Source organism: Bubalus bubalis, chromosome 2 (assembly GCF_019923935.1).
Source record: "Bubalus bubalis isolate 160015118507 breed Murrah chromosome 2, NDDB_SH_1, whole genome shotgun sequence".
In the NCBI taxonomy this organism is placed as follows: domain Eukaryota; kingdom Metazoa; phylum Chordata; class Mammalia; order Artiodactyla; family Bovidae; genus Bubalus; species Bubalus bubalis.
The window spans coordinates 77,549,319-77,563,499 of record NC_059158.1 but is presented as its reverse complement, the minus strand read 5'-3'; the positions used below and the strand labels follow the sequence as shown (position 1 = coordinate 77,563,499).

At 35.3% G+C, this 14,181-nt stretch overlaps 1 protein-coding gene across 4 annotated transcripts in view; it reads right to left on the bottom strand.

Moving 5' to 3' along the window:
* TLK1 (tousled like kinase 1) overlaps window positions 1-14,181 on the bottom strand; it is a 181,335-nt gene that overhangs the window by 27,625 nt on the left and 139,529 nt on the right. For all 4 annotated transcript variants that reach the window (XM_025275065.2, XM_025275068.2, XM_025275073.2 and 1 more), the window contains one exon: window positions 1,885-1,951. In XM_025275065.2, coding sequence (XP_025130850.1) covers window positions 1,885-1,951 — 67 coding nt within the window. The remainder of the gene's footprint in view (window positions 1-1,884; window positions 1,952-14,181) is intronic.

The window sequence follows — 14,181 nt, the reverse complement described above, 5'->3', positions numbered from 1 at the left end:
TATAAAATAGAAATGTTTCAGAGAAATAAAATATTTTCAATGTACCAGGAAAGCTTTAAAATCAACCAACCACCCACCAATCAAAAAATAAAAACAAACCGCCCTCTGAATCCTTTTAAGTATTTTTGTGATACAAAAGCCGATTCCTAATTTAACTGCTTTATCATTTCAGATTTTATAACAGGTTTCCATAAGACATGTAAAACTCATCATTAGAAAGAGTAATCTGAAATTTACTATTATGTGTGAAAATTATAATCCTCCAGTTGACTATACACTTTAGCATCCCATTATCATGAAAGGCTGGTCAGAAAATAATTGATAAATCTTTCTTTATATGGAATATCAAACACAGGTCTCTATCACAATAGCTTAGGTGGGCAGACAAATACTTGTACTAATTCTGAACTTCAAAATCCCCACTTCCCTTCTATAGTCCCGTTACAACTCCATCAGTTACAAAACAGGTTGAAGTTGTCTACTTACATCAAAGGACAAGAGAAATATCAATAATTACAACAGCACAGAAAACAGAACAAAACAGATCAGAATAAATTCATTTTAGAATTTACTGTTCAAGTAGTTAGGCTGAAACTTTTCTGAGCAGGGGCACAGTAAAGAACACTAATACAAATTACACGTATATATATGTGTCTATATATACACACATATACACAAAAGTGAGGTGAAAGTCGCTCAGTTGTGTCTGACTCTTTGCGACCCATGGCTCCTCTGTCCATGGAATTCTACAGGCAAGAATACTGGAGTGGGTTGCCATTCCCTTCTCCAATATACAAATATGTATGTATATAAAATATAATTTTTTTCTGTTCCCTGTACCTAAATGGCAGGACTCTGAAGCATGTTGATAGCATTCCAAAAATAAGCACATCTATAATGAGATGGTGGCTGCTACAAGAATGGGTTTCTCTGACCTACCTCACCCTACCCCAGGGAGATGACTTGATAGACACTATCTTCAATTAGTTCACTAACTTAGTTTTAGCTATTACTCAGCCTATTTAAACAATGCAAGTAATGTGATAAGCAGACCAGACAATTTAAAAACTGGATCAAAGAAAAAGAATTTTATAGCTGTCAGTAGTTTCATTTTGAGGGGGAAAATCTATTATTTCTCTGAAATGGTTTGAATTAAAAATATGAACTAAAAAACAATGAACTGAATATAATTTCAGAGTTTACAAACAAGTACACAGTTTACATTATAAAACTTACTAACATACAACAATGTTTTTCTGAATTATATCACTTCATATTATTACCGATGATCAGGCTCTTCTAAATTTGCCAATGTATATATTTTAACTGAAACATTTAATCAGGTATTTGGTAACTTTAAAGTTAAGTCAAAAAAACCTGTTATTAATTTACAATTGTTTCAATTTGCTATGAAATGGACACAACAACATAGAATCTTACATTTTATCTTAAAAATAAAGCTTTTTTAAAAAAAAAAAACAGATAGTATTTAACAGTACTCTTAAAAACCTGGAGTTCTGTCCAGGATCGTTCCTCCACTACAGGGACATGGGTTTTTGTTTTTTAACTTTTTGACCACACGTCATGTGGGATCTTACTCCCCAGACCAGGGATTGAATCAGCATCCCCCTGCATTGAGAAGTCCCAGGGACACAGTATTATCAGCATCTGAAATGTTTGTAAATTACCACAAAGTAAAGGAATGTTATTTTAATATATTCAACATAAAAATGCAACTTTTATGCCCCTCTTTTATTTTTTGGTCTGAAGTTTTAAATTTGGGTCCTTTTTCTCTGTAAGTTTTGCCTTCTTTAATAAGAAACGGAAAACACAACTTTCCACAACCTCTGGTAAAATGAAATGGCCAGCATATGCTTCACGTACCTTTTTGAGATGTCCTAGTCTAAGTTTGAAAATTTCTTCCTGTTCATGATATTCTGCCAAAGTCAACCTGTCAAAATGAAATTGTAATTCTAGATATTAAGATAAATACTTATTATTTCTTATTAACAACCAGCAAAATAAAATTAATCAAATAAAAATACTAAAATGTTGACAAATTTCAGCCCCGAACACATAAGCCTAAAGTGCCTGAAGGTATTCTTCAGAGTATATCTAATACAGATGGAAAAACTGACTGACTTATAAATTCAACAACTATTTAATCAGTACCACAAATTTAGATCCTAAGGATGCAATGAAAAGGACAGTTTCTCAATATACTCTGGTTTGAACTTACACTTCATAGTGGGAGTATAGGGGGTAAGGAAGCAGAAGAGAAACAATTTAGTCCAGAAATGAAACAATCCCGAATAACAGTTAAGTGTTATAAAGAGAATCAGAAAGGCTGGTGTGATAATAACTGTCTGTACTACACTAATTTGCACCGAGTTTTAGGGAGATAGTCTTGATCTGAATGTCAAAAGGACAGCCACAAGAGGACCTAGGGGAGTATGTTCTAGATACAGGTTAAAGCAGGTACAAAGACACCAAGATGGAAATAGACTGATACTGAGAAGAGGGAAAAAAAACACAAGTATCAGAATATAGTCAAAGAGGCTGTCAGCAAAAGAGATAAAGCAGGGGCACAGCATCTAAAAGCAGGATGGATTTTAGACCAAGGAATGAATTTCATTTTACTTTAAGAGTACTGGGAAATCACTGCAAAGGTAATCGGTCCAATTTGGGCACTGGTTTAAGAAAGAAAGCAATGAAGACATTTTTCTCTTCTCTGCTTCCATGTGCTAGTGAATAAGTGAGACAGGGCTGCCAAAACCCACCAAATTATTAATAAATACAAACATACACACATGAGAGCACTTTATGGTTGTGGTATTATTAATTTCAAATATTCTTCTGTAAATTAGAAAAAAATCACTGCAGCTGACCCTTGAATAACAAGGGTTTGAACTGCACAGGTCCACACACATGAAGATTTTTAAAATAAACACATATTACAGTACACTACATAGTCTGGAGTTGGTTGACTCTGTGGAGGTGGAACTGCAGATACAGAGGCCAGCTGTGAAGTTATATGCAAATTTTCAACTGTAGGGAGGGTTAGAGCCCCAAACCCTCATGTTGTTTAGGGTTCAACTGCAGTTTAATGTATGTAGAACTTTAGTAGGATATGTACCTATTATAATATTTCATAAGAAAGCATGATTCTGTATCAATAAAGTGAAAGAGGAAAACACACACACACAGACACCCCCCACAACAAAACAACTTCCATTCATACCCATTACTGAAAGAACTGCTTTTATCTATCATATTTAGGCCCTTGTTTACTTATGTATTCTGGGTTTATTTGGTTAAGCTCCAAACCCCAAGGACAACTTATTTATGCTTGGTTTATATCCCTCAGCAACATTCAGTATAAATGCTATTTCCCTTAAGCTAGATGGTAATTAAAATATTAATATCATAGAAAGGGCATTCAAATGAAATAATCAAAAACCTCCAAGAAATTCAGTTAGTATTCCACTAGAAATATCTTAAGAGTAAAAAACAAACATTTAAAATTAACTCTCTCTACCCAGTCTTAGGTTAACATAACCACTGCATTTTATTATAACTGAATATAGCAATACAGTTCCAGCAGTTGCCTAACATAAATTTAGAGAACTGAACACTGCACTGTGAATGTGAAACATGCATGCAGATGCAATGAAACAAGAAGAGGGAAACGTGGTATTTTTTTTAAAAAGAGGTTTGGAAACTAAAACTGATAATATCTCAACTGGTTCAGTAAAATAAAGCCATAGGAATTTTGGCAAATAGTTTCTGGATATGCATATATGCCATCAATGGAAATTACCTGTATAACAATATAGTAATTTACTACTCTTAAAATAAGGTTTTAGGCCCACCAGTAGACCATAGGATGGGCTGAGAACTAATTTTTTTAAATATGTAAATATTTTGTTTGTTTCTGTACAGGAATAAAATAAGAGTTCTATACTTTGGTTTTTATTGAGTTAAAATACAGCTAAATTTAGTATTTATAAGGTAAAATTAGTATGGCTAAAATTTAGTTTCCTAAAATTTTTGACTGTCTTAAGTTGGCAGTAGTTTTCAATAGCTATTGTTCTTCTGAGTTAATAATAAATCAGTGTCAATTAGTTCCATGGTGTCTTAGTCTGTTGAATACTGCATGGTTAATAGTATACATTTTATAATGTAATACATATTGGCTATTAACTAGCATTCAGTTCCAGTTGTTAATATGTTTGTGCTGTGGCTCAAATATACATCATCTACATACCTTTAATAAAAGCAAATACACACAAATAGTCCCTTCCCTAAATTTACTTAGTATAATGATACCTCATTGATTTCAAAAGCTTTGACCCCAGAGCATTCTTTTATAGGTCTAATCCTAATATGAAACACATGCAATTCTCAGTTAAGATTAATGGTAACTTTCGGCAGCAACAGAACTTTGCTATTTCTTTACTGCATTTGATTACTACCACTATAAAGCTTCAAATAAACAGCAAAATATATACATACTAATTTCTCTCTGCTGGGTTTGAAGCATCAATAAGCAAATGTACAGATAGTACTAAATACTAGGCTACTGACTTTCTTGGACAGTGAAAGAAAGTCGCTCAGTCATGTCCAACTCTTTGCGGCCCCATGGACTGTAGCCTACCAGGCTCTTCCGTCCATGGGATTTTCCAGGCAAGAATACTGGAGTGGGTTGCCATTTCCTTTTCCAGGAGATCTTCCCAACCCAGGGATTGAACCTAGGTCTCCCGCATTATAGGCAGATGCTTTACCATCTGAGCCACCAGGAAGTTCTTGGACAGTAATTATTACCATTTTATGATCATGGTATCCAATTTCACATATACGTAACTTTGCAGTTCAAACAGCAGTTTAAGAATTCCTATTCCTGTCTCACAAAATAGAATGCAAACCACCAAACAGCAAAAGACATTTCTTACATTTCTTTGCACTTCCTTATCAGAAAGCACCTGACATATATTAACACTTTAGAAACTGAAAAGTGAAGTTGCTCAGTTGTGTCCGACTCTTTGCGACCCCATGGGCCATTTAGCACTTTAGATATCTGCTATTTATTTCCATTGAAAAATACTTATAGATAAAATTCAAATTTATTTAGATAAAATTAATTGGATCTTACTTAAAGAAATTGGATTTTATTTTATATATGGAAAGAGGTAAGCTAGGAAAATACTAATTTTGATGTTTTAATTGCCACATCAATTAATTTTATGATGTGCTTTTTAAGATGCTTAAAAAACATCCACCCTCTTAAGCAAGTCAATTGCTTAAATTACTTAGCAAATCTCTTGGTCACAGAGTGCAAAGTCCAATTTCTCCCTTTATGAATCATATCTCATATTATAGATTGAATATTAACTTTATTACACATTTATGTATATGTATTTAGGAGATGCTAAAAATCATAAAACTGTTCAGGAGGTTAACACAAAATTATTCAAAAAGCCAAGAAATTTAAAACTCAAACATAAAACTTAACCACTGATAACCTTTCACAGTGAGTATGAATGAATAAAGAAAGCTGAGGCTGAACAATTGATGCTTCTGAATTGTGGAGTTTGAGAAGATTCTTGAGAGTCCCTTGCACTGCAAGGAGATCCAACCAGTCCATCCTAAAGGAGATCAGCCCTGAGTGTTCACTGGAAGGACTGATGTTGAAGCTGAAACTCCAATACTTCAGCCACCTCATGCGAAGAGCTGACTCATTTGAAAAGATCCTGATGCTAGGAAGAAAGATTGAGGGTAGGAGGAGAAGGGGATAACAGAGATGAGATGGCTGGATGGCATCACCAACTCAATGGACATGAGTTTGGGTGAACTCCGGGAGTTGGTGATGGATAGGGAGGCCTGGCGTGCTGCGGTTCATGGGGTTGCAAAGAGTTGGACACGACTGAGTGACTAAATTGAACTGAATGAATGAATGAGAATTTTATTTTTAATTCAAAAATTGTTTTCCAAGAGTTTAATAGAAATGTAGGATATATGCAGAAAACAGAGAATACTCATTTCAAAGAAACTGATATCCAATTCTTTAAGGGTATTCTGTTTAAGCAGGAAACTAATCTGAAGTCTCAGAGTTAAGGAATACAAGATCTGGTAAACAGAATGTTAAAGGCACTTGAGAAAAAAAATATCAAGCTGGTTTTTGGGCACAATTTAGCAAACTTTTACAGAATATTGAACTAAGTCACACATTGAGGAGTAGACTTTTTTAAATGAGGGAGGAAGTAGATGAGACTACTCTGCCTTTGACGAGCCCTAAAAAGACACTAGAAATAGAAAAAAAAAATGTCCTTAACATGGTAAAGGGCATTTATTTAAAAAACCATAACTAACATCATACTCAATGGTGAAAGAGTAAAAACTTTCCCCTTAAGGCCAGGGACAATTTTCACCCCTGCTGTTCAATATTGTACTGGAAGTCCTCTCAGAGGACTTAAAGAAAAAAAATACACTGAAATTGGAAAGGAAGAAGTAAAACTATTTCTAGTCACAGATGACTTAACTCTACATGTAGAAAATCTCTAAAAATGAACAAGAGCTAAAAAGTTCAGCAAAGTTGCAGGGCATGAGATCAACACACAAAAATCAAATGTGTTTGTATACATCAGCAATGAACAATGTAAAAACAATACTAAGAATACAATTCAATTAATAATAGAACCGAAAACAATAATATACATAGGATCAAGTCACTCAGGAAGTGACCTGGATGCTAAAAACTACAAAATATAGCTGAAGAAATGAAAGCATACTAATTAAATGAAAGAACATCAGTGCTCATGTCCTTAAGATTAGCAGACTCACTATTGTTAGGAGGGTAATTCTTCCCCAAAGTGACCCACAGACCCAACATAATCCTGATCAAAATACTTCTCAACGATTTTGCTGAAACAGGAAAGCTGATTCTTTGGTAAAATGCAATGTGCAAGGGTCCTCAAACAAACAAAACAATATTGAAAAAGAAGGACTCATACTTGCTATTTAAAAAATTAATACAGTTATGGTTATCAAAAGAGTGTGGTACTGCCTTAAGGACAGACACCTACTGTACGATTCTCTGTAATGCACTCTCCAGAAGAGGCAAATACATGGAGAAAGGAGATTATTTGTTACCAGGAGGATGCAGGGAGGCAGGACTGGGGAGTGATTAATTAATGGGCATTAGGTGTTCTGGATGAATAAAATGTTCCAAAAATAAAGGGAGGTCTTGGTTGCACAACACTGCACAGCACTGTGAATGCACTGAGCGCCACAAATGGCTAACTGTATGTTATGCAAATTTAACCTAATTTTTTTTCTTTTTAAGTACCACTGGGAAAAAGAAATGGGGGAATATGGGAAGGATGAAACTAGTTTCCTCTGAAGAGCCCAGGATTCAATATACCAAAAAAAAAAAAAAAAAAGAGGACTAATGACTTATGCCAAGTGCTGGTATGATGTGTAGAATAACAGCCTCATAAAGATGTCTACATCCTAATTCCTGGAGATATGAGTATGCTAAGCTACACAGCAAAGGAGAATTAAAGTAGCAGTCGGAATTAAAGCTGTTAATTAGCTTACTTTAAAATAGGGATTTAGTCTGGATTACCCTTTGTGGACACAATGTAATCACAAGAAGCCTTAAAATGCGAGGAGATGGGCAAAGGTGTTGGAATCACAGTGACATGACACGACAAGGGCTTGACTTGCTACTGCTGGCTTGCAGCTGGAAGGGGATCATGAACCAAGGAATGTGGACAGGCTCCAGCAGCTGGAAAAAGCAAGGGCTGCTTTCCAGAGCCACCATGAGTAATGCACCCCTGACAATACCCTGCTTTTAGCCCAATGAGATCCATTTTGGATTTGTGATCTCCAAAAATATAAGATAATACATTTGTGTTGTTTTAACTCACTGAATTTGTGGCAATTTGTTACAGCAGCAGTATGAAATTACTATAGATCCTGGTACCTAGAAAGGGGATATTTCCATAACAAATACCTAAAAATATACAAGTGACTTTGGAAGTGGGCAGTGAGCTTGCAAGTGGGCAGTGAGCAAGAGGCTAGGAGAATTCAGAGGAGCATGATTTCAAAATAACCTTAGGCTGCCTTGAATAGACTATTAGCAGAAATATGAATATTAACAACTCTGCCAAGTGAGGATTCGAGGAACTCCACAAGGAACACAGTGTGGAAAACCTATTGCCTTAAGAGAACACCTAAATTGTCATGAATGGATCATCTGGTAGATAGGAGAGGTGCTACTGGTGAAAACTCAGAAGGAAATGAAAAATATGTTATAGAAAACTGGAGGAATCCTTGTTATAATGAAAGAAAGCTTAGCAAAACTGTATCCTGTAGTTATACAGAAAGCCAAGCATGTAAGAAATGAATTCTGCAGATTTCCAAACAGTGTTCAAAGTCTGGACTGGTTTCTTCTCACTGTTTACACTAAAATGTGAGGAAAGATAAATCAAAGGTAAGAAATAAGAAATGTTCAACCAAAAATTTAATAGGTTTAATCCAACCAAGATTTAATGGTTTAAGAAATTTTGATTTTATTCAGAGTGCAAAATACACCAAAATTGAGATTCATAGTCAAAGCTCCTCTTAAAACGGAGGGTGTAGTTGAACAACCTTTTGCTAATATTCCAGAGAAGCCAGAGTATTCCTCACATAAACAGTCTTTAAAAAGATGAAGTGTGTGACTCACAGATCCCTTCAGCCTTCTTAGCAGAAGTCAAAAATAGTGATAAAATTATCTAGGAAAAAAAAAAAAAAAACCTGGAGGAGCCCCTTGTCTAATGGAATGAATGCTTGAGTCACACATGAGAGACCCACAAGATTCTTGAGAACTTTATACCAACAAAAACACTGCCAGCTTGGATTTTAAGGGACAGAGACAGCACAAAGTGAAAGGCTGTCAAATAGTCAAAACTCGACAAACAAGAAACTGGTTGTAAAGCTACTCAGCAGCAAATACATGCTAACCTTCACGAAAAAGAAATCTTCATAAGAAACAGGACAGAAGCTTGAAAAGTCACAAGCTACAGAAAAATTATTACCAGATCTTGAAACCTGAGTTTGCCTGGATGGATTTTGAAACTGCCACGATCAGTGACACCATTAACCTTTTTCTGTTTGAAAGGAAATGTCTATAACTCTTATCCTATGGCTGTCCCCATCACTGTATTTTGGAAAGCGGTAGTAACTTGTCTCTTGATGTTCACAGGTTCATAGGTTAAGAGGAATTATTTTCAGGGCAAGATTATACAAAAGTCTCACTCATAATTTATTTAGGTAACAAAATTTAGAATCTCTAAGTTGATGAGATTTAGGTAAGGTTTTTTTAACATGGAGTTAAGGCTGTAATGAGGTTGACAAGACTTTCCAGATAGGATAAATGAATTTTGCATGTGGGAAAGAAGTGAATCGTAGGTCAGAGGGGAGGCTGTGTAGGTAGAATAATGACTTTCCAAAAATGCCACATTTTAATCCTCAGGACTTATGAATGTGCTTAACGGAAAGGATAAAATGGGATTAATACCACTAATTAGCTGACCTTAAAATACAATGATTATCTTGGATGATACAACTATGAGTACACAGTGTAAAGAAAAACAACTTTTATCGGAAGGAAACTGGGAAAAGGCACATAAGTGGTAATATGTGAACCCAGTTTGAAAGAAGCAACAGAAAGCAGCCAGGAGTAAGAAACAGGGCATACAAGGACATGGTGACCCATAAACACAGCACGTAGACATGCAAGCCAAAAGAAAACTGGATGTATACTGTAGATTAAGGAAATTATCTTTTATCGGTTTCTTGCTAAGAGTTTAAAGACAGATCAATGCTGAATTTTACATATTATTTTTTATTTTGGCATCTATTAAGATAACCATATAATCTTTCTCTTCATGTAAAAATTACATTGATTTTTCTTATATTAAACCAACCTATCATACCTAAAATAAATCCAAACTGGTCTTGATAAATTCTCATTTTTATGTATTATATGTGGGGTTGCTAATATTTTAATATTTTTGCATTTACTTTTATAAATGATATTATACTATCATTTCTCAATAGGGCTTCCCTGGCAGCTCAGTGATAACAGATCCGCCTGCCAAAGCAAGAGATGTGGGTTCGATTCCTGGGTCAGGAAGATACTCTGGAGAAGGAAATGGCAATCCACTCCAGTATTTTTGCCTGGGAAATCCCATGGACAGAGAAGCTTGGCAGGCTACAGTCCATGGGGTTGCAGAAGAGTTGGACACAACTTAGGCTTCAGCAATATGTGAACCGTGAACTTTGAGATGTTCAAGCTGGTTTTAGGAAAGGCAGAGGAACCAGACATCAAATTGCCAACATCTGCTGGATCATCGAAAAAGCAAGACGGTTCCAGAAAAACATCTATTTCTGCTTTATTGACTACGCCAAAGCCTTTGACTGTGTGGATCCCAATAAACTGTGGAAAATTCTGAAAGAGATGGGAATACAAGACCTGACTTGCCACTTGAGAAACCTATATGCAAGTCAGGAAGCAACAGTTAGAACTGGACATGGAACAACAGACTGGTTGCAAATAGGAAAAGGAGTACGTCAAGGCTGTATATTGTCACCCTGCTTATTTAATTTATATGCAGAGTACATCATGAGAAACGCTGGGCTGGAGGAAGCACATGCTGGAATCAAGATTGCTGGGAGAAATATGAATAACCTTAAGATACGCAGATGACACCACCCTTATGGCAGAAAGTGAAGAAGAATTAAAGAGCCTCTTGATGAAAGTCAAAGTGGAGAGTGAAAAAGTTGCCTTAAAGCTCAACATACAGAAAACGAAGATCATGGCATCTGGTCCCATCACTTCATGGGAAATAGATAGGGAAACAGTGGAAAACAGTGGCTGATTTTATTTTTTGGGGCTCCAAAATCACTGCAGATGGTGACTGCAGCCATGAAATTAAAAGACGCTTGCTCCTTGGAAGGAAAGTTATGACCAACCTAGATAGCATATTAAAAAGCATAGACATTACTTTGTCAACAAAGATCCATCTAGTCAAGGCTATGGTTTTTCCAGTAGTCATGTACGGATGTGAGAGTTGGACTATAAAGAAAGCTGAGGGCCAAAGAATTGATGCTTTTGAACTGTGGTTTTAGAGAAGACTCTTTGAGAGTCCCTTGAACTGCAAGGAGATCCAACCAGTCCATCCTAAAGGAGATCAGTCCTGGGTGTTCACTGGAAGGACTGATGCTAAAGCTGAAACTCCCAATACTTTGGCCAACTGATGCGAAGAGCTGACTCACTGGAAAAGACCATGATGCTGGGAAAGATTGAGGACAGGGGAAGAAGGGGGTGACAGAGGATGAGATGGTTGGATGGCATCACCAACTCAGTGGACATGGGTTTGAGTAGACTCTGGGAGTTGGTGATGGACAGGGAGGCCTGGCATGCTGCGATTCATGGGGTCGCAAAGAGTCGGACACTGATGAGCAACTGAACTGAACTGAACTAGCCACTAAACACCACCACGACAAATTAGGCTATAACTTTCCTTTCCAGTATGGTCTTTCTTGAATTTCAACACCACGACTGTGCTGGCCTAAAATTAAGTTGAAAGTATTTCTCCCTTAGCTGTTCTTCAAAAGGTTTTGAAAGACTGGCACGACTTCTTCCTTAAATGGCTAGTGGAACTGATAGATGAAATCATCTGTACCTGAGTTTTCTATGATCAAAGATTTTAATTATAGATTCAATTTTTTTAACAGTTACAGAACTATCTGATTTTGTTTGTTCTAGTGTCAATTTTGTTTACTTGTATTTTTCTAGAAATTTATCCATTTCACAAAAATTTTAAATTCAAGTCATTTATAATATTTTTTTCTTTAAGTATGTGTACATTCTATAATAACATTGTTTCTTTCATTCCTGATAATGATTCTTTTCTCTCTTTCTTGTTTTCAATTTTATTAGTCCTTCCTCACCCACATAAAACCCACAGACATCCCTTTTGGACTGGCTGATGCTCTGTATTTTATGATTATTTCCTGTATCACAATTTCTGCTCTTATTTTTATCTTCCTCCTTTTCTTGGTTAATTCTGCTCATCCTCTGATAAAAGTTTTACCTCAAAAATTTTTGCCAGGTAGCACTTTCACCATCATTCATCTAAAAATATCTTCTCATTTCCAATGAGACTTTTGCACTATCTTTGTTTCTGATTTCTAGTTTAATTCCACTGTGATGAGAGAACATATTTTATATGATTTCAGTCCATTAAGTTTCACCCATGAGTCCTACCTAACATTTAAAGGAAGAAACAATGTCAGTCTTACTTAAAACTCTTTCAATCCTTTGAACTTGGCTTAGATCTATTCTACGACTTGACATGGTCAATTTTTATAAAAGTCCATTTTTAAAAAGAACATATATTCTATAAATGTTAGGGGGTAACATGCTCATTAAGTCAAGCCTGTCAATCCCACTGAAATTTTCTATACTCATGCTGTGTTTCTATTTTATATTGTTTTATTTTTATCTATATGTTCTATTACTAAGAAATGTATGTGTTGAATTCTCCCATTATAATTTGTGTATATGTCCATACATCCTTAAAATACTGTCAATTTTTTATTTATCTTGAGGGCATGTTGTTATGCATACAAATTTAGAATTATTATACGTTTTGGTGATTTTAAACTTTTATAGTTATGAAATAATCACTATTTCTTATAATTTTTTGGTTTAAATTTTACTGTATCTGCTATAAATATGGTTTTCTTTCAATTGTCATCTGTCTAGAATGTTTTTTCCCTTAATTTTTACATTTAATATTTTTTTTCTTTTGGTGGCCCTTTTTATTTTTGGCTGTGCCTCATGGCCTGTCAGATCTTAGTTCCCTAATCACCTAACCAGGGATCAAACCTACATTCCCTGCAGTGGAAGCAGAGTCTAAACCACTGGAAGTCCCTGTTTGGCCACTTTTGAGAATTTTTTCTCTTTTCCTTGATTTTCTGAAATTTCATTATGATGTGTTTGAATACTTCTTTTTATTCATCCTACTTGGAATTCTCTGGCCTTCATGAATCTATAGACTGATCTTGCTCATTTATTTAAAATATTCTCAGTTACCTAATCTCCAAATATTGCTTCTGCTCCATTTAAGATCATTTTCTACAGTCATCTGACTCATCAATAGTAGTAATTTAAGTTAGAAGACAGTAAGATTCTATCTTCAAATAACCACCAACCTAAAAGCAGTAAAAATATTTCAAGAATGAAGGCAAAAGAGTTATTTTCAGACCAACCAAAACTGAGAGACATCACTACCAATAGACCCACACTAAAAGGAAATTACTAAAGGGTATTCTTAGGCAAAAAAATCTCAATGGAGGTAAAAATCAGAGATCCAGGATCAATGAAGAGCAACACAGTGATAGATACATAGGTAAAGTTTAGATGAACAGTGACTATACAAGACAGTGTCTTTAGGTAACATGTGTATGTGTGTGTGTACCTATGTATGTATATGAACACAATGTACTTCTAATAGAGAAAAAGAGTCAAATAAACAAAACTAAGTGGTCTAAGATAAGATAAAAGGAAAAAAGGAGAGATTAGGCAGGATAAACAGAAAGCATGAAGAAAGATGAGACTTAAGCCCTAATAAATAAGTAAATACATGAAATTAAAATGGATTAGATGTACCAATGCCAGGTTTTTCTCAGCAAGGATTTTAAAAAATTACTTATTTGTAAAAACCCACAGGATATATAACACCAAAAGTGAACCTCGATGCATGCTACACTCTGGGCTGTCACACAGGGTCACCAATGGTCACGGACGTGTACTGCGGTGCCGGACACTGGCAGTGGGAGAGACTGTGAGGACAGCAGGTATATGGGAACCCCCCCACACTCTTGGCTCAATACTGTGGTCAGCTAACTGCTCTAAAAATACATTTTATTACTTAAAAAGTCATTCAGTTTAATGACCAGAGATAAGTAATCCACAAAGTAATAATTTTATGCTACATAAAATATAATCTTCAGTTAAAACTTAAGCTTTAAATGAAAAAAGAGTGACCTCTAAAACTTCATTCATATGAAATACAAGGTAATATTATTGTTCACTTTGCAGTCATCCTTTGTAAAACAAAAAACATA